A 19,072-nucleotide genomic window follows, 5' to 3' on the forward strand; every position below is an offset into this window, starting at 1 on the left:
ATTTCCATACATAAAAGCATAATTATGTACCTTCACTGAGAATTTTCCTGAGCTTACCAGGAATCTCAACATATGTAGAAAGAGTTAATTTTTTCAACAAAATATGGGCTACAGAGAAGAGTTTTTTTGAAAGTGTCAATAAATTTCAATTTATTAATGATAAAACACAATCTTGGGGACTATTACCTTTTTATGACAACTGAAAATAATGAGAACATATTTATAATTAAAGTCACTGAAGGAAAGGGGAGAGACAATGTGGCAGAAAAACATTTGAACAAATAAAGGCTAAAATATTTCCAAATATGATGGAAAATATCAAGCCACAGGTCCTAAGTGCTTAAAGATATCTAAGAAGATTGAATAGAAAAAAAAACACATATAATCTCATCATAGTCAAATTGCTGAAAACCAGTAATAAAAAAATATTAAATGAATATAGAGGGAAAAAAGGCATATTCCATAGAGAAGATCAATGTGAAAGTGAAGACAATTCAACAGCACTGCACCCAGAAGACAATGCAATGACATTTTTAAGGTGTTGAAAGAAAAAAATTCTCAACTTAGAAATCTATATCTGTTTAAACTATTCTTCAAAAATGAAGAGAAAATAAAGGTATTGTTTAATTCATGGTCAAAGAAGAAATCACAAGGGAAATAGGGGCTTATTTTGGACTGAATGATAATGAACATCTCATAAAAAAATTTTTTTTGTGGATACAGTTAAAATAGTAGCTAGAAGGAAATTTATAGCCAATTGGAAAAATGGCAAATTCCATACAAAACAAACATACCAAAATTGACCCAGGAAGAAAAAGAACATTTTAATGGCCTTCTGTTTGTTGAAGAAAGTGAACCTGAAATAAAAGCCATTCTCAGAAAAACTCCACACCCAAAGACTTCACTAGTGAATTCTATCAAACATTTGACAAGAAATGAAAAAATGATGTCAACCATATATCATATTGGAGAAGGCGATGGCACCCCACTCCAGGACTCTTGCCTGGAAAATCCCATGGACGGAGGAGCCTGGTAGGTTGCAGTCCATTGGGTCGCACAGAGTCGGACACGACTGAGCGACTTCACTTTCACTTTTCACTTTCATGCATTGGAGAAGGAAATGGCAACCCACTCCAGTGTTCTTGCCTGGAGAATCCCAGGGACAGGGGAGCCTGGTGGGCTGCCGTCTATGGGGTTGCACAGAGTCGGACACGACTGAAGTGACTTAGCAGCAGCAGCAGCATACATCATATATTTCAGAAAACAGAAGAGGAAGAATATTTATTGGCTTGTTTCCTGAGGGCAGTATAACCCTGATACAACAACCTGAGAAAGGCATCACAAAAAAAGGAATTGTAGACCAATATGCCTCGTGAACACAGGGACAAATATCACTGACAAAATATTAACAAAAACGGCAATATATGAAGATAATGACATGCCATGACCAAATGTAAATTATTCTAGGAATGCAAGGTTAGCATAAAATGATTCCATATAAGTTGATTTAAAAAAATCATTCGGTGTAAGCTGTCACATTGCACAGACTACAATAGAAAAACAGATGTGACGATCTCAGATGACAGACAGGAATCTGACAAAATTTAATACCCATTCAGGTTAAAACACGCCAGAAAACTAGAAGTAGAAGGGGCTTCCACAGTCTCACAGAAGGTGGCGATGAAAGCTTCCAGGCCATCATCATATTTGATGAAACACTGATTCCATTCCGTACGAGGCTGACAGCAGGCAATGAGGCCAGTATGCTGCCCTATATTTTCCTGGGCTGTTTTAAGCCTGTGCAGTAAGGTAAGTAAGAGAAAAAGTTTATGTAGGGAGAAATAAAATGGTCTTTATGTGATCTTGACATAACTGCATAGATTAGTCTACACGAATAAGTGAACCTAAAAAGGTTACACATAGTAGGGCAGGTACACCGAAACCAATTGCGTTCTCATGTACTAGGGAAAAAAATGAAAAAGGGGTTCAAAGTATTTACAGTGCTAAGAAATGATGATGTTTAGAAAGTAAATCCATGTATAAGACACTTCTGAAAAACACGAAATAAGTTAATAGGTAAGAGACAAACCATGTTCACAGATTGGAGGATTTCATGTTGCTAATATATCTGTTTTCCCCAAACTGATCTGTAGACAACATGACCCAATTACGATCCCAGAAAACTTTATTTTTTTGATATAAGGACAAGTGAGTCTAAAATTAGTATCTAAATGTAAATAATCTATAACAGCTAAAATAATTTGGAAAAGAGGGAAAATGCTGGATAACTTACCTAACTTAACTTCCATAATTAACATAAAGCTTCAGTAATCAATACAGTGTGGTATCCACTTTATTACAGAAAAACAGATAATAGAGCCACACATAAATTGTCACTTGGGTCTCTGAAAGAGGTGCCAAGTTAGTCGCTCTGGTGAGAGGACAGTCTTTTCACTGAAGACGCTGGGACGACTGGATAGCTATAATAGGAAGAAAGCGAGCCTCTACCCAACTCCCCACAAACACGGGTTTGTGATTCATCTGTAATATGATATAAAATGCAAATATAAAACTATTAGCTTTGAGAAGAAAATACAGATGCTTTTTTGTAATCCTGGATTAGGCAAAGATCTCTCCGAAAACACTAACCATAAAAAATAAAGATACATTTGATTCCAAAACTTTAAAAACTTCTGCTCATCAAAATACACCATTAAGAAAATGCACAGAAAAACCCCGGACTAGGAGAATAAATAATAGTCAGTTACACTTTTACACAATAATATATATGAGAAGTACAATGAAAATAATATTCCATTTTAGAGTATAATACATAAAATATTTGAATTCCAGGCATAAAATACTAATGATGAAATAAAAGGACAAATAATTGGAAAGTTATGCTTGATTGTATAGACCATAATAAAGATGAAAACACTTCTTAATTTAGTAAAAATATTTTAATGTGAGACATTAATTTTTCTCAGGATATTTTAAATAACATTTTAAAATGGTATTTACAAGCCAAGGAAACATGCCTTTGTTTTTAGTTTATTGACTGTTCTTAACAGTGCATTTTCATCAGATTGGATTGGGCCAATCAGGAATTCTATAGTTGGTCTTTGATTTGTTAGTGGCTATTCAAAGCAACTTTCAAAAAAAGGTTAAGAATACTGGGATAAAAATTAGACCATGAGCAGCTCCAAATACCATCACAAGAAACATAATCTTGAAAAATGTCCTGAAGATGTATGCTTTAGCTGCGGACAGGACACACACCCCTATTATTGTTGAAACTGCACTCTGTAACACGGGGTAGCCCAGCAGGTACAGGGCCTCGATGGCTTTTCTGTTTCCTGAGGGCTCTGAGCTGGACACAAAGGCATAGGAAATGTGAGCAGAAAAGTCAAAAGAAAACCCTATGCAAATGACAAGATTAATCATGGATATGGAGTCAAGGTTGACGTTCCAGAAGGCCATAAAACCCGTGACGCCCACAATCACAGAAGCAATAGCAAAAGTTACCCACAGAGAACACAGGGGATGAGGAATTAATAATAAGGAAACAATGAACATAGCTGCGGAGGCAACAATCACATTTCGAACAGTGTTCTCTACTATTGCAGAAAACTGATCAAAATATATGAAAGCCGAGTTGTACACCATCAGGGGAACCTCGCACTTCTCAGCCATGTCTCGGAACTGGAGCAACATCAGCTTCCTACTGGTTGAAGAAGAAATACCCATGGTTTGAACGAAGGCCCGGGAACAAACGATTTCTTGTGATGATGTTATATTAATATCATATGCAAAAAGTGGAAAATCCATTAAAAAAGTGGGAATATTGCTTAGAAACGCTGTCTTATCATTTATATCTTGACGGAGGTTTTCCATATATTTTACATATTCTCGTAACCAAAACTCTGTAAGGTTTTCATCTACATACTCACTGTTTTCAAAATCTGCCAGACATTTTTCCAGTTTTTGCCTAGCATCTTTATCCCAGTAGTCAAGAGCCTCAGTAATGATTACCATAACCCTGGGACCATACGTAGAAAAATGTTCTTCTTCTACATTAAAATATGGTGTGATGTAGGAGTCGTCACTTGCCAAATTTCGGAGGTCTAAGCCTTCCTCCACTCGGAAACACCCGTATAAACTAGTTATGATGTACGACGCATACAGGAGCACTACACAAATCTTGGCCTTGGTGCTCGTGAGAAAAGGACCAAAATAGTCTCTAAAGAACAGATTCATTGGGTGGATGTCGGCTTCACACTCGTCTTGGAGAGAACTCCCTGGGAGGCAGCAGGACTTTTTCAGTGAAGAACATTCTTGGTTGGGCGTTTCTGGCTTCTTCAGCCAGCGCAGACAGACTCCTTCTCTTTTCCCATCCAGGGCCATACATGCTCCGAAACAGGTGATGCTGTAAAAATAACAGAAGAGCAGGGTTGTTCCTGTGTAGATGCAGAAGTATTGTACGGACCTGAAAGAGGTCATAATGCCTGTATAGAAGGCCAGGACGTTGGTCACGGTGGTGATCGTAATGGACACTGCCACTTTTGAGTACACATCGGACATCCGCTCGCTTATGCTATCCGTGAGGCTGGTCTTCTGCCAGGCAGAAATCATGATAAACATGTCATCGACCCCAACACCTGTTAGAGAAAGAAACAGAGTCTTCGTACTTTTTAACATCCATCAAAAATTAACCAGATCAACTCAAACCGTTTTCTTTGCCCGTCTCTCAACGGCTCACTGATCTTGCGGAGTCTGTGTTTGGATACGGCTTTCTCTGATGCCTTCTCTGGTTGCCTCTGAATCCACAACTCTTCACTCCTTGCTCTGTATAACTCTGCGCTTTGTACACAGCACACTACACTCTACTCCTAGTCCTCATTCAGGGGGTTTCAGTGAAGAGTCAGGAAACCTGGCTGACTGGGTGTTATTAGCCATGTACCTCGGATTCCACCAGAACATTTGAGAGACCATTTTCTCTTATAAACCATTTTACTCTAAGACACTAATACTGAGTTAGCACTCTGTTGTTTAAAATATGAGCTGGATTTGTCTGTTCTCCAGTTAGCACCTAGCTATCAATGTGATATGTACATGCACACACACACAGATACACACACACACACACACACACACAGATGTACACACACATGTAGTTTTCAGTTGGTCTGGTTCTGACACCCAGACGCTGTCATTCAAGCTTCACTTGCCCGGGTTAAGGCATTATGTCAGTAAAATGCAGGTACTCTTGACATCAGAAACATGTACCAAAGTGAACCTTAAGAATCCTTTACATAATAAGTGAATACTAAAGTAACCAGTCTCTTCCACAGTGACGCTTCCTGACTGATTTGGAATAAAGAGGCCAGGAGGACATTTGAGGACTCTGAAGTGGTCACTGAAGGTTAGGAGAGGAGGACTACAGAGAAGAAAGGGGATGACCAAGGACAGCCTGAGCACGGTGCAGATAGACTTCACTTCCCTCAAGCTTCCTGTGCTTTCACTCCTATACACCTGTTTCTGTGTGTCAACACTTGGAACTGAATGCTGATTGATTTTAATATCAACCTTGGAAGATCCTCTCCATGGATGACACGGGAAGGTACTGGGCACTGCACTTGGCCTCTAATTGGGCTGCTCGGTGCGTGTGGTCTGGCAGAAGGCCTGCGGCGGCACAGGCTTGTGTGGTCTGGCACATCTGCATCCTGACATGCCCCCCGCAGCCAGCTGTCTGGATTTCGCTCGCATTCAGCTGGACGAAGGGCAAGAATCTGAAGTACTAAGGACCACAAATAAGCTCATTGTTACGGAACAGGTATTTAAAACCGGTTTTAGTATTTATGGGACTTGGTTCAGAAACTGTCCTCACACATTTCTTGAGCTACTGAAATCACAGCCCCGCCACACACATGCAGCCCTACACTCACATATCTATGTGTATACAGACAATACGAAGATGAAGTTGTCTACACATCAGTTGTTTATGGCTGTGGGAACACTGAATGTGTAAGCTTGAGTGTGCTAGGAAGGCACACATCCAGTGCACAGGTCCTCTCCTATTTCCCCTGGGAAACTAATTATTAATTCTTCCAAGTTGCTTACCATCCAGAACAGAAACATTTTTGCCTTCTTATGCTTATTGTAAAATAAATCCTGAAAGTACAGGCAAATACAAAGAAAACCTTTAAACAACTGTAATTCTACCTGTCAAGGATAATCCTTGCTAATCTTTTAAGTATTATCTATCCAGAATTTGCTCTATACAAATATATATGCATATTTGTATATATATACATACATATATATCGGAGAAGGCAATGGCACCCCACTCCAGTACTCTTGCCTGGAAAATCCCATGGATGGAGGGGCCTGGTGGACTGCAGTCCATGGAGTCACCAAGAGTCAGATACGACTGAGCGACTTCACTTTCACTTTTCACTTTCATGCATTGGAGAAGGAAATGGCAACCCACTCCAGTGTTCTTGCCTGGAGAATCCCAGGGACTGGGGAGCCTGGTGGGCTGCCGTCTCTGGGGTCACACAGAGTTGAATACGACTGAAGTGACTTTGCAAAAAAAAATACATATATATATGTATATATGTGTATATATATGTATATATGTACAAATATATGTGTGTGTATATATACAAATATATATGAAGGCAATGCACCCCACTCCAGAACTCTTGCCTGGAAAATCCCATGGACGGAGGAGCCTGGTGGGCTGCAGTCCATGGGGTTGCTAGGAGTTGGACACGACTGAGCAATTTCACTTTAACTTTTCACTTTCATGCATTGGAGAAGGAAATGGCAACCCACTCCAGTGTTCTTGCCTGGAGAATCCCAGGGAAGGGGGAGCCTGGTGGGCTGCCGTCTATGGGGTCGCACAGAGTTCGACACGACTGAAGCGACTTAGCAGCAGCAGCATATGCATATTTATATATCTCTCTGCTTTAAACATCTCTCTGTATATCTCTCTGTTTTAAACATTTTGTTTCATAACCAGCATTTTTCATTTAACACTTTATATCTACCTCTTTTGAAAGACTGAATAGGATTCCAAAACTTTAATGTGATCTGAGCAGACCAATCCCATGTTGATATAGGATTAGCTTGTTTTTGTTTTTTCCTATTCTAAATCACACTATAATGAACATGCTTATTTTATTTTGTGAAAACCTGTCCAATAACTAGGACAAATTCCCAGAAGTGGAGTTGGCAGGTCAAAGGTAATCCATTTAAAATTTTTAAGTCTTTTGATTCATTGCAAAGTTATATCTTAGAAGTGCACCAATTTACAAATCTCCCTCAGCAGAATATAAGAGTGTTCACTTGCATACAATCTTCCCCAAACCTTCTATCTTCTATAATATTCGTTAATCTTATAAGAAGACAAAGGATCTCAGTTTTGGTTTAACTTGCATCTCTTGATTAATCGAAAGGTCAAATATTTCTTTCTTACATTTTCAAGGATTAGTATTTTGGATTCTGTGTGTGTGTGTGTGTGTGTGAAATACCTGTTCATGTCCCTGGTCTGTGTTTTTCCATTTGGGGTACCAGATTTTTCCAACTCTAAAGGCATATGATTCCATTTGATTCCTTTTTCTCCTGATCCCTCATTTTGGGTCTGTAGCCACCTCCATATAACTGTTCTGCCTGATCTAACACAGTGCCCGTCCTCTGCCCACCCCACACCCCCATGCGCAGCATGCAGCCTTGTGCTTCGTTTTACTCACCGAGGATAAGAAACGGTGAATTCGCGACTATGAGCACAAAGGGCACCCCGACATACAGCATCAGGCCAAAGCCACTCACCACGGCCAGGGCGGTGGAGATGACTCCGAAGACCGCGACCCACATTTTGTTCCGCACACAGTCACACCTGTAAATTTGGAGGGAAAAGTCATGGAACTTGTGGTGGTAGCTTCCATACTGAAATTCCAGCCATTCCTAACATTCTTGACTCGGACACCTCTTCAGAGCCTCTTGGGCAATAATCCCCATATCTGTCTGCCAGAAAACTTTAATTTCCAGGCAGTAGCCCAGACCAACTGAACAAAAAAAAGGGCGGTGCGGGGCGGGGGATGGGGTGGGGACAGAAAATTGGGAATCTGTACTTTTACCAAACTATACTCGTTGATTCTTATGCAGTGAGCCAAGCATGAATCCACCGGCTGGCCTTTCAGAACCACAAAAAGATACTAAAACATTGCAAAAAGCTAATTCCACTCTGATCTCCAAAGGAGTGTGAATAGAAGCAAGCAGTATGAAAGTGCCCACGTCGAGGTAACTTCTCACCCACTTATGACTCCCATCAGCCATAAACACAATCCCAAATACCTCCTGTATGTCAAAGCTGGTTTAATATATATTGTGGTTAACAAAAAGAATGAAAGCCTCCTCCTAAAAGTTTTTCATGGTTGTCCTCTGCTAAAGAAGTATGTTTCTAGAAAAGAGGCTCTGTGTGTGTGTATGTGTGCGCTCAGTCAATTCAGTTGTGTCTGACTGCTTGTGACCCTATGGACTGTAGCCCACTAGGCTCCTCTGTCCACGGGAGTCTCCAGGCAGGAATAGTGGAGTAGGTTGCCATGCCTTCCCTCAAGGGGATCTTCCCCGCCCAGGGGTCAAACCCGCATCTCCTGTGTCTCATGCACTGCAGGCAGATTCTTTACTAATGAGCGACCAGGGAAGCCCAGGAAAAGTGGCTGCTGCTGCTGCTGAGTCGCGTCAGTCGTGTCCGACTCTGTGCGACCCCATAGACGGCAGCCCATGAGGCTCCTCCATCCATGGGATTCTCCAGGTTAGAGTACTGGAGTGGGTTGCCATTGTCTTCTTCGAGAAAAGTGGCTACTAATTGAAAAAAAAAAAAAAAAAAAGTAATATATACTCCATTTTGAATAACAGAAGTTATGTCTATTTCTTGGTTGAACCAACAAAAATGGGAATATATATACAGCATTTTAAAAAGATTGGATTTAATACTTTAACTCCCCAACAACCACAACTTTACATTTTAAAGTATTGATGACAATCTCTAGGTTTCTGTTTTACTTCATTGCCAACTGCGTCAAAACAAATGACTGACGGCTGCCTCTTGAAACTTCAGGAGGAGAGAGAAACAGTCTGGTTTGAAGACTAGGAAAGTCAACTATGGAAATGGAGCTGCTGACTCCCAAAAGCAAGACTATAACTAAAGACCTTATTGATGCAAGGCCACATTAAAATAACCAAACTTTCTTATTAAAACAACTCTATGTGCCTGAATTTCACTTTTTCTCAAACTGCTGGTGCTATCTGTTAAACTCAGGGCCCCAAATCAACACACATACACACACCAAAACAAAAGGGTTTTGCTTGATTCCAAAACAAAATTTGATCACAACCAATACTTTCTTGTGGGCTTCCCTAGAGCTCAGATGGTAAAGAATCTGCCTGCAATGCAATCCCTGGGTCAGGAAGATCTCCTGGAGAAGGAAATGGCAATCCACTCCAGTATTCTTGCCTGGAGAATCCCAGGAACAGAAAGGCCTGGTGGGCACAGACCCTGGGGTCACAAAGAGTCGGACACGATTAAGTGACTAACACGTGCACACAACACTTTCTTAAAGCAACAATACTGGTTTACAAGAGTTTAAGGTGAAAGTAACACAAATGAACCTTGAAACCAGAAAGATGAACAGGATAAAAGCTGCGTAGGACATGCTTAACCCCATTCCCTCTTTCAGGTTTCTGGACTGTTGGTATAAATTTTTCAGAGGATGGAGGGAGTGAAGTATAGTATTGGCTAGAGTCCTTTGACTTCGACTAGTCGCTGTGCTGGCTCTCTAAGTGATCCTTATTTTAGTGTTTGATAGGCAATAGAAGGAATGATGTGAATGCAGAACACCGGTGAACACACTCGCAGCTTTTCTAGTCCCCAAGAAGGACTCCGGTTAAGCAGTTTATCAGGATGACTTAGGAGAGTCTCAGAACTTTAGATTCCTGCAGTCCTGGAACACAGCTCTGCAGACTCTCATCTACAGTTTGTAGGGAAGTTGCAGAATCCGTGTGTCTAAAAATTTCATGTGATTCCAGTGCTCAGGCTGACTTGGGAATCACTGGCAGCAAAATGACCAATCAAAACAGCTCACTAACTACACATTAAAGAAGGCCCTAACCCTAAAGAAGGCATGGAGCAGGAGTTCCCTGGTGGTCCAATGGTTAGGACTCCTCAGCACTTTCATTGCTAGGGCCTGGGTTTGGCCAAAAAAAAAAAAAAAAAGGTATAAATGGATGAAATGAAGGATAATAGCTCTAATATTGGAGAAGGCAATGACACTCCACTCCAATACTCTTGCCTGGAAAATCCCATGGATGGAGGAGCCTGGTGGGCTGCAGTCCATGGCATTGCTAAGGGTCAAGCACGACTGAGCAACTTCACTTTCACTTTTCACTTTCATGCATTGGAGAAGGAAATGGCAACCCACTCCAGTGTTCTTGCCTGGAGAATCCTGGGGACGGCGGAGCCTGGTGGGCTGCCGTCTCTGGGGTCACACAGAGTTGGACGCGACTGAAGTGACTTAGCAGCAGCAGTAGCTCTAACATATACAGAATATTAAATACCCAAACAATAGAAGTAAGTCCTTCCTTGTCAGCAATTATTTTAAATCTAAACAGATTAAACTTTCCAATCAAAAAGCAGATATTGTCAGAATGTATAAAACAGCATGATTCAACTATATGTTATTTATAAGAATTCACTTTAGATCCAAAGACATAAACAGATTGATAAGATACTGAAATAGATTCTCCAATGAATAGGAACCAAGAGACTAGGAGTGCCTATACTGATAACAGAAGAAATAGACTGTTTCAAAACCGTTATATATTTATAAAAGGGACAAGTAATCAAGAAGATGTAACAACTATAAACATAAATGGACCTCATAACAGGGACCCAATATATATGAAGCAAATATTAACAGTATTATAAATACATAGCTCTACAGTAACAGTTGGAAAGTTCAACGCCTCCCTTTCAATAATGGATAAAACATCTATGCAGATAACCTATAAGGAAAATGAAGACATACAAAATACCATAAAACTCATGAGATGTAGTGACACCAGTGCCCAGAGGCAAATTTATACTGCATTAAAAAAAGAGCAAAGATCTCGAACCACTTTGTGGATTTAGACACCTTGTGGAACCAGAAAAAGAAGAGAAGACCTAACACAAAGCTAACAGAAGGAATAAAATAAGAACGGTGATAAATATAATTGAGAATAGAAAAACAATAGAGAAAACCAACAAAGCCAGAAGTTGGTTATCAAAAAAAAAAAAAAAACACACAAAACCCCAACAAAATTGAAAGATATTTATTTAGAGTGATAAAGGGGAAAAATACAAATAACTAAATGAGACATAAAAATGGGAACATCACTACTGAATTTACAGAAATAGAAAGGATTTAAGACATTACTATAAGCAACCTATGCCAAAAAACTGGATAACCTAGATAAAATACACAAATTCCTAGAAATACACAAAGACCTAAATTGACTCACGATGAAACTCTCAACAGAACATGTAAAAGGACTGATCCATAGTCAAAAACCTCCCCTCACCTCCAAAATAAAGTCCAGGCTTGATGGCTTCAACAGTGAATTTTATCAAATATGTAAAGAAGAATTAACACCAATCCTTTTCAAACCCTTCCAAAAAAAACTGAAAGGAAAGGAACACTTCCTAACTCTTTTGATGAGGCCATTATTACACTGACATCAATGTCAGACTAAGATACCGCAAGGAAGCTACAAATAATACCTCTTATTAGTATAGATACAAAAATCTTCAATAAAATTCTAGCAAACACAATTCAGTAAGCATATTAAAAGAAGTATACATCATGACCACATGGGATTTACCCCAGGAATGGAAGAGCGGTTCAACACGAGAGCATCAATGTAACACAGCACACTAACAGAACAGAGGATAAAAAAGCCCACGAATCTCTCAAAAGGTACAGAAAAGGCACTTGACAAAACCCAGTGTCTTTTCATGATAAAAACTCTCAAAAACAAGGAACGGAAGGAAAGTTCCTCAAAATTATAAAGGCAATTATGAAAACTGCACAGCTAACAGTATACTCAACTGTGAAAAAAAGAAAGCTTTCCCTCTAAGATCAGGAACAAGATAAGGATGCCCACTTCCATCAGTGATATTCAAAGATGTACTAGAAGTGCTGATCAGACCAATTAGACAGGACTTTGAAATTAAAGGAATTCAAACTAGAAAGGAAGAATTGTAACTCTCTTTTCACAGATTATATGATCCTACACATGAAAACTCCAATGAATCCAAAGGAAGCTACTAAAGTTAGGAAACAAATCCAGTAAAGCTGCAAGATACAAGATCAACACGCAGGATTAGTTGTTTCTGTCCATGTGCAATGGACAATCCCAAACAGAAACAAAGAAAGTGATTCCATTCAGCGTTTAAAATAATGAAATACTTAGGAATACATTTAACCAAAGAAGTGAAAGACTGGTAAAAGAAACTAAAAAAGACCTAAATTAATGGAAAGACTTTCACAGTCCATGGTGGGGGAAGACTTAATATTGTCAAAACGACAATCTCGCCTAAGGCGATCTACACATTAAACACAATCTCTATCAAAATTCAAACAGCTTTTATTCAGAAATGTATAGGTCAGTACTCAAATTCATATGGAATTACAAGGAGCCCTGGATATTCCAGAATAACCTTAAAAAGAGAAAATAAACGGACAACTGAGATTTCCAGATTTTAAAACTTATAGCTACAGTATTTAAATCAAATTGGTACCAGTACATGGACAGACATATAGACCAATGGAGTAGAACTGAGCACCTAGAAATAAATCCATGTATCTACAGCCCATTGATTTATGACAAGGATGCCAAATCCAATCAACTGGGAGAGAGCGGTCTTTTCAACAAATGGCACTTGGATGACTGCATTTCCACGGGAACAAGAATGACGTTGGGCCCCTACTTCACATCATGTACAACTATGATTACAAATTGTAACCACCTGAATATCGCAGCTAAAACCATAAAACTCTTGAAGGAAACATAGAGCAATTGCAGCCGACCTGGCTTGTCACTGGAAGCTTAGAGGCAACACCAAAAGCGCAGGCAGAGACAATGGAAAGAACAAGCTGAGTCTCGTCTGCACTAAAGCCTGTGTGCATAAAGGACATCATCAGCGAGTGAAGAGAGAGTCTACAGAGCGAGAGAAAATGTTTGCAAATTATATAACTTGATAAGGATTTAATAGCCAAAACATATTCTCAACAACAACAGAATTCAACAACAAAAGGACAAACAGTTTCACTAAAAATGAACAAAGGTGGGAATTCCCTGGCAGTCCCGTGGTCAGAACTCCAAACTTTCGCTGCCAAGGGCCTCGGCCCAAGTTCAACGTCCAGTCAGGGAAAGAAGATTCTTCAAGCCTTGGGGCGCAGCCAAAAAAAGGGCAAAGGACTTGAATAGATATTTCTCCATAGAGGATATGCGTGTGTGTGCAGTAGCTCAGTTGTCTGACTTCTTGTGACCCCTAGCCACCAAGCTCTTCTGTTCATGAAATTGTCCAGGCAAGAATACCAGAGTGGGTTACCGTTTCCTTCTCCAGGGCATCTCCCAATACAGGGATCCAAACCAAGTGTCTTGCATTTCCTGCACTGGCAGGCAGGTGCTTTACCACCGCGCCACCTGGGGAGCTCCAAAGAAGATACACAGATAACCGACAACCACATTAAAAAGATAGTCATGCTTAGAAGGTAGAGAAATTGGAAAACTTATGCATTGCTGGTGGGATATAAAGCGGTGTAGCCTCTGTGAAAAATGGTGTGGTGGCTCTTCAAAAAGCTAACCAGGGAATTATCACACAACCCACTGATTCCACTCCTAGGTATATACTGAAAAGAACTGAAAACAGGAGCTTAAACACAGATCTGGACAGCATGGTTCACTGCACCATTATTCACTATAGTCCAAAGGTAAAAATATTTCAAGTGCCCATCAACAGACAGGTAGCTAAACGAATGTGGTATATACATAAAATGGAATATTATTCAGCCATGTAAAGGAACTCATGCTACAACATGGATAAATGTGGGAAACATGGTAAGTGAAATAAGTCAGTCACAAAAGGACAAATACTGTATGATTCCAGTTATATGAAGTCTCTAGAATAGGCGACTTCATGGAAACAGAAACTAGATTAAAAATTAGCCAAGACTTGGGGGAGACAGTGGGGAGTTATTACTTAATGGTTACGGTGTTTGTTTGGGGTGATGGAAAGTATTCGTAAAGGGATAGTTGTGATGGTTGCACAACACTGATAATGTAATTAATGCCACTGATCTGTACACTTAAAAATGGCTTTTGAAGTGACACATTTTATGTTATAAATGTTACATACACATTATACACATTATTACAATAAAATTTTTAGAGTTTAAAAAACTAATACAATAGCTTTACCTGTAGCATGATACAATTGCAAATAATATGATTAGAAGGTAGGCCAAGTGAAACAAGGGGACCACGGTCATAGAAGTTGCCTCAAATTCCAGTTGTCTAGAAAGTGATGAAAAGTAGACAACCTGCCACAAAAATATATTCAGGTAAATGACTTTCAATTCTGATATTGCATGTGAGTTACCTATGATACTGAAAACTACAGCTTATTAATTTAAACATTAAAATTCAGTGAAAAATCAAAATACATGGATTATGATTTTAAAATAAAGAAGGTAATAAAGATTTGCTTCTTCCCACAAATCTCTGCATGCTTTTCAAAGTTTCTTTAAAAAAATCTAAAGTTTAAAATTCCTGAATACACAAAATCTGAATCTCATATAAAAATGTGAAAGTGTTAAGAACTATAGACATGATAACTTTTTCTAAACTTCTATTCAGTCCTTATCTTTTACTATTTTAATTGTACAAACATCATTTCAGAGAGGCTTGGGCATTAAAAGGCTTTTCCCAGAAGATATCTTCTCATTTTCACCAGTTTTATTCAGAGTATTAGGTTTGCCAGCCCCCAAATCACTGAACAGCTAATATGTGCCTGGCACTATGCTATAATTTACTTTTAAAATGCTCATCTTTCTCAAAAACATCATGGAACTTTTGTTTAAAGTTTTGCTTTTTTATTCCAGTGAACTCCAGAGTTTAGGGGGCTCCCAGAAACAGCAAAGGCTTAAACTGAAAGCAAGAATTACAGAGTAATTTGACCAGATAAACCAAACTAAACCTGAAGATCAACGTCTGTACTGAACAGACCTACCCTGAGAATGTACCATTTGTGTTTTTGACCAGAATGTTACCAGGGATTTAAGATTTGTGGCATTCTTCTCCTTTTTTTAAAAGTCCTCTTTTTCCTTTATTGAACAGAATTATTGGAGTATAGTTGAGTTACAGTGTTGTGTTAGTCTCACGTGTACAGCGAAGTGAGCCAGTTATACTCATATCCACTCTTTTTTAGAATCTGCTGTGGCTTTCTTCAGTGTGCTATTTTAAGAAAGTTGGATTATGGATCAAATCAAGCAGAGCACACCTAGCTTCCAGTCAAGGGCTCTATCTGATAATCCGGGAGCGCTGCTGCCATGGTCCTTGGAACGAGTGCCCTTATCCCTCCCGCCTTCTCCTGGCCTCCCATAAACCCCAGCCACTAGGTACCTGGATCTTCTTCAAGGCCAGACTCTCTTCAAGGCTGCCAACCTTCATCAGGAAATGGATCATCCACGCCTTGCTACGTTCATTTTCCTCTCCTTCACCTGTCTCCAGGTAGTACTGCAGCCGCATGGCTTTGGCCTGGAGGAGTAACTGGCTCGGCCCCATACTCTCGCCCAGGACAGTTCCTCCCAGGATGTTGGCCAGGGAGACGATCTGACCGGCTAGGCTGTAGATGGGGAAGGTGATGGTTCTCAGGTTGAGGCCCTTGTTCCTTTTCCAGGCGAACAAGAGTGGGTTGGGGGGTACACAGGAGCCCTGGTTCTTCGTGCACACCTCGCTGTAGGGGATCTGGGTTCCGTTGTCCTGGGTCACAGTCAGAGCCTGCACCGCGTCGTCCACCTTGCTAATTTCCTCTAGGATGTCCGGCTCCAGCAGGGTCTCGGTGTTGGAGACCACGAGGACGGAGGCATAAGGGACCTCGGTGCTCTTCCTGGAGATGGAGAAGATGAGAGAGTCGTTGGCGGTGAAATGTGTCTGCACGAAGCGCCGCTCGGCCTTGGCAGGGCTCCCGATGGGGGTGTACTGCTCCTCCAGGTCTTCTTCTCCATCCCGGGGCAGGTACATCAGGCCGGTGCCCAGGACAGCCGTTAGCGCCAACGGCAGCAGCAGGAAGATCCAGGGATGAGCGCCCACCTTCCTGCCCAGCCGCTGGAAGGCCCGCGACAGCGGCGCCTCCAGGCAGTTGGTGTGGCAGCGGGGCCGCGGGGCCCGAAGGTTCTCAGACCGCGAGGCCGGCGGGGGCGGCGGAGCCTCCGGCCCCGGAGAGGGCTCTGCGCTCGGCCCCGGCTTCTGGCCGCGCTCGGGCTCCCAGTCCTGACCCTCCGCAGAGGGCGGCTCCGGCTCAGGGCCAGGCCCTGCGGGCGGCCCGCTCCCTGCCTCCGGCCCCGGCCCCTGGGCCTCGGACCCAGGCCCTTGTCCTGCCTCCCGCTCCGGCTCTGGCTCAGGCGCAACCTTCGAGGGATTAAGGCTCATTTCCAGGAAGGAAAGCCCACGTTCTCAGCACGGCAGATCAGAAAGGAGCTGCCGCACGGAGCCCCCTCTCCACCCACCAACGGTTTCCTGAAGTTCCAGGCGCGTCTGTTTGACCCCCGGCTGCTCGCGCCCCCGATGCTGGAGTGTCGTTGGCGGTCACGTGGTTCAGTCGAGGTCAGTCGCGTCCGACTGTGTGCGACCCCATGAACCACAGCACACCAGGCCTCCCTGTACATCACCAACTCCCGGAGCTTACTCAAACTCATGTCCATTTAATCCGTGATGCCATCCAACCATCTCATCCTCTGTCGTGCCCTTCTCCTGCCCCCAATCCCTCCCAGCATCAGTCTTTTCCAATGAGTCAACTCTTCGCATGAGGTGGCCAATCTGATTACACGTTTACCATTCAATTTATGTTGATTGGTGTCCACTTAATCTACCTTCATTCTTAATATAAGTGGAATACATTTTTTGTCCTTGTTGACTCTTGTTAATAATACCAGCATAAAAGCAAATCAGAAGCAGAAGTAATTTCTCATGAATGAGTTTATTCTTGTTTAAGGGCTAATCCAATTAAAAGGGGTGTACAATTGAACATGTGTAGAAAGACTCTGAGAAGTAACATTTACTTGTGGTAGTATCACTGGAAAGATGGATTCATTTAAGCACACAAAGTATTGTTACTCAGGCTAACGTACTAATTGCCACAAGCCACATTCCCTCAGATTGGTTCAGAGAAAAAGCAGATGGTGGGAGGAGAGTTCTTTTTCATAACTTTAGGTTCTGAGCAGGAAGAAAGAGTACCATTTGATTAGTATTGGAAACTACATTAACAAAGTTGTTTTTTTTTTTTTTAATGTTTTCAAGTTTTAATGTTTTTTAAAGTTTTCAAGTTTCACCCAAGTTTGCTTCTAACAAGTTGATGTCAAGTATGAAACGATAGGCTGCTCAAGAAACAATCGTACTGACAGAGATCATTATAACTTGACCCTTTAAGATCACATTTTCTGTGATCCTTATGGCAGACATATTCCTCAGTGTCCACTATTTTATGTTTTATTTTATTAGTAAAACATTTGTCATCCAGCTGTTCACCACCGTTCCCATTGCTCCTTGTCAGTGAGATACATAATGTTTCAAGTCTTGGCAATGAGCCATCAGTAGAAAGTGGTGCGTGAAACCTAAAGATCACCTTCTCTATGTTAAAGCCACTAGATACGGACTTTTTTCTCTTCCTTCCCACTTGAAAATGTTGCCAGTGAAATGATCACTTTTTAGACAAAGATGGAAACCACATATTGAGGGTCTAATTGCCTTTCCCAAACCCCTTAACTCATACTGCTGCCTGAGAAAGCAATAATTTATTAAGTCACTGCATCTTGGGAGTTCACTTAGCTATAGTGCTATATTTGCTCTTATAATACTTTCCATAAACATATCTTTGGCAGTTCACCTCTGCATCTTACCACTCACTAGGACAATTTTCACCTGAGAATGATCAAGTCTCTTCAGAGACTATTCTGGTATTGAGAGAAGGGCATCTTGTCTTCTGTTGAGGTCCTTTAATGAACTGGAACTTGGTGGTCCAGAATCAATGATAAGAAAGTAAAGGCGAGAAAGGGGCTGATATTCCTTGGTTTACACAGAAAGCCAATAAAGCCCCTGCATGGGGCTTGCTCTGTTCACAAAGGCTTCAGGCGCCCTCTCGATGGGGTGAAGGCACAGAGCACCTTCTTGAGAGGGTCTTAGAAGCTCAGGCAGGAACGTGAACTCGGAGAGCCTCTGCGCTCCAGGGTATCAGCCTGAAAGGGGGGGGGGGCGGGGAGAGAGAGAGAGAAAGGGAGAAAGACACAGGGACCAGAGCTCTGATGGAGCAAAGGTGTTTTAATCAACATGGTGTGGGCATATATACCATCTTACAAAGTAGTTATTCTCAGCAAAGATAAAGATTAAAATTCCTGACTTACAAAACATAGGCAATCCATATTAGAGAGATTTGTAAACAATCACTTTTACCGTATGGTTCACAAGAAGGAAGAGGGTACTTATCACCATATAGAAATGCTACTGAAGGAAATGCCTGGATTCCTCAGTCCCGGGAGAGGCTTGCCTCTCCTTTTAATTCCTGAATATTCAGGAATTAATAAGGAGCAGAGAATTCCTGACAGATCCAAAACAGCACACAGGAAACCTCCTGTTAAATGCTTCCTGACAGTCTTCTGTCTTAACCAGAAGGAGAAAAACTCAAGCTTCTGATCTATATTAGATATTAGGTTATATATCCCTTTGTCCAAACTACTTGATGAGTCCTTGG

At 41.2% G+C, this 19,072-nt stretch overlaps 1 protein-coding gene across 2 annotated transcripts; it reads right to left on the reverse strand.

Moving 5' to 3' along the window:
- LOC139179799 (patched domain-containing protein 3-like) lies at window positions 1-19,066 on the reverse strand. 2 transcript variants are annotated; one of them, XM_070780379.1, is made up of 4 exons: window positions 15,730-19,066; window positions 14,527-14,648; window positions 7,755-7,900; window positions 1-1,797 (listed from the first exon to the last, which is right to left on the reverse strand). In XM_070780379.1, the coding sequence occupies exons 1-4, from the start codon at window positions 16,756-16,758 to the stop codon at window positions 1,772-1,774; spliced, it is 1,323 nt and encodes a 440-aa protein (XP_070636480.1). In that variant the 5' UTR covers window positions 16,759-19,066; the 3' UTR covers window positions 1-1,771. The 2 variants fall into 2 exon arrangements, with proteins under 2 accessions (XP_070636480.1, XP_070636479.1); XM_070780378.1 differs by lacking the exon at window positions 1-1,797 and adding an exon at window positions 1,818-4,658.
- Window positions 19,067-19,072: the final 6 nt, after the last annotated feature.

Source organism: Bos indicus, chromosome 25 (genome assembly GCF_029378745.1).
Source record: "Bos indicus isolate NIAB-ARS_2022 breed Sahiwal x Tharparkar chromosome 25, NIAB-ARS_B.indTharparkar_mat_pri_1.0, whole genome shotgun sequence".
In the NCBI taxonomy this organism is placed as follows: domain Eukaryota; kingdom Metazoa; phylum Chordata; class Mammalia; order Artiodactyla; family Bovidae; genus Bos; species Bos indicus.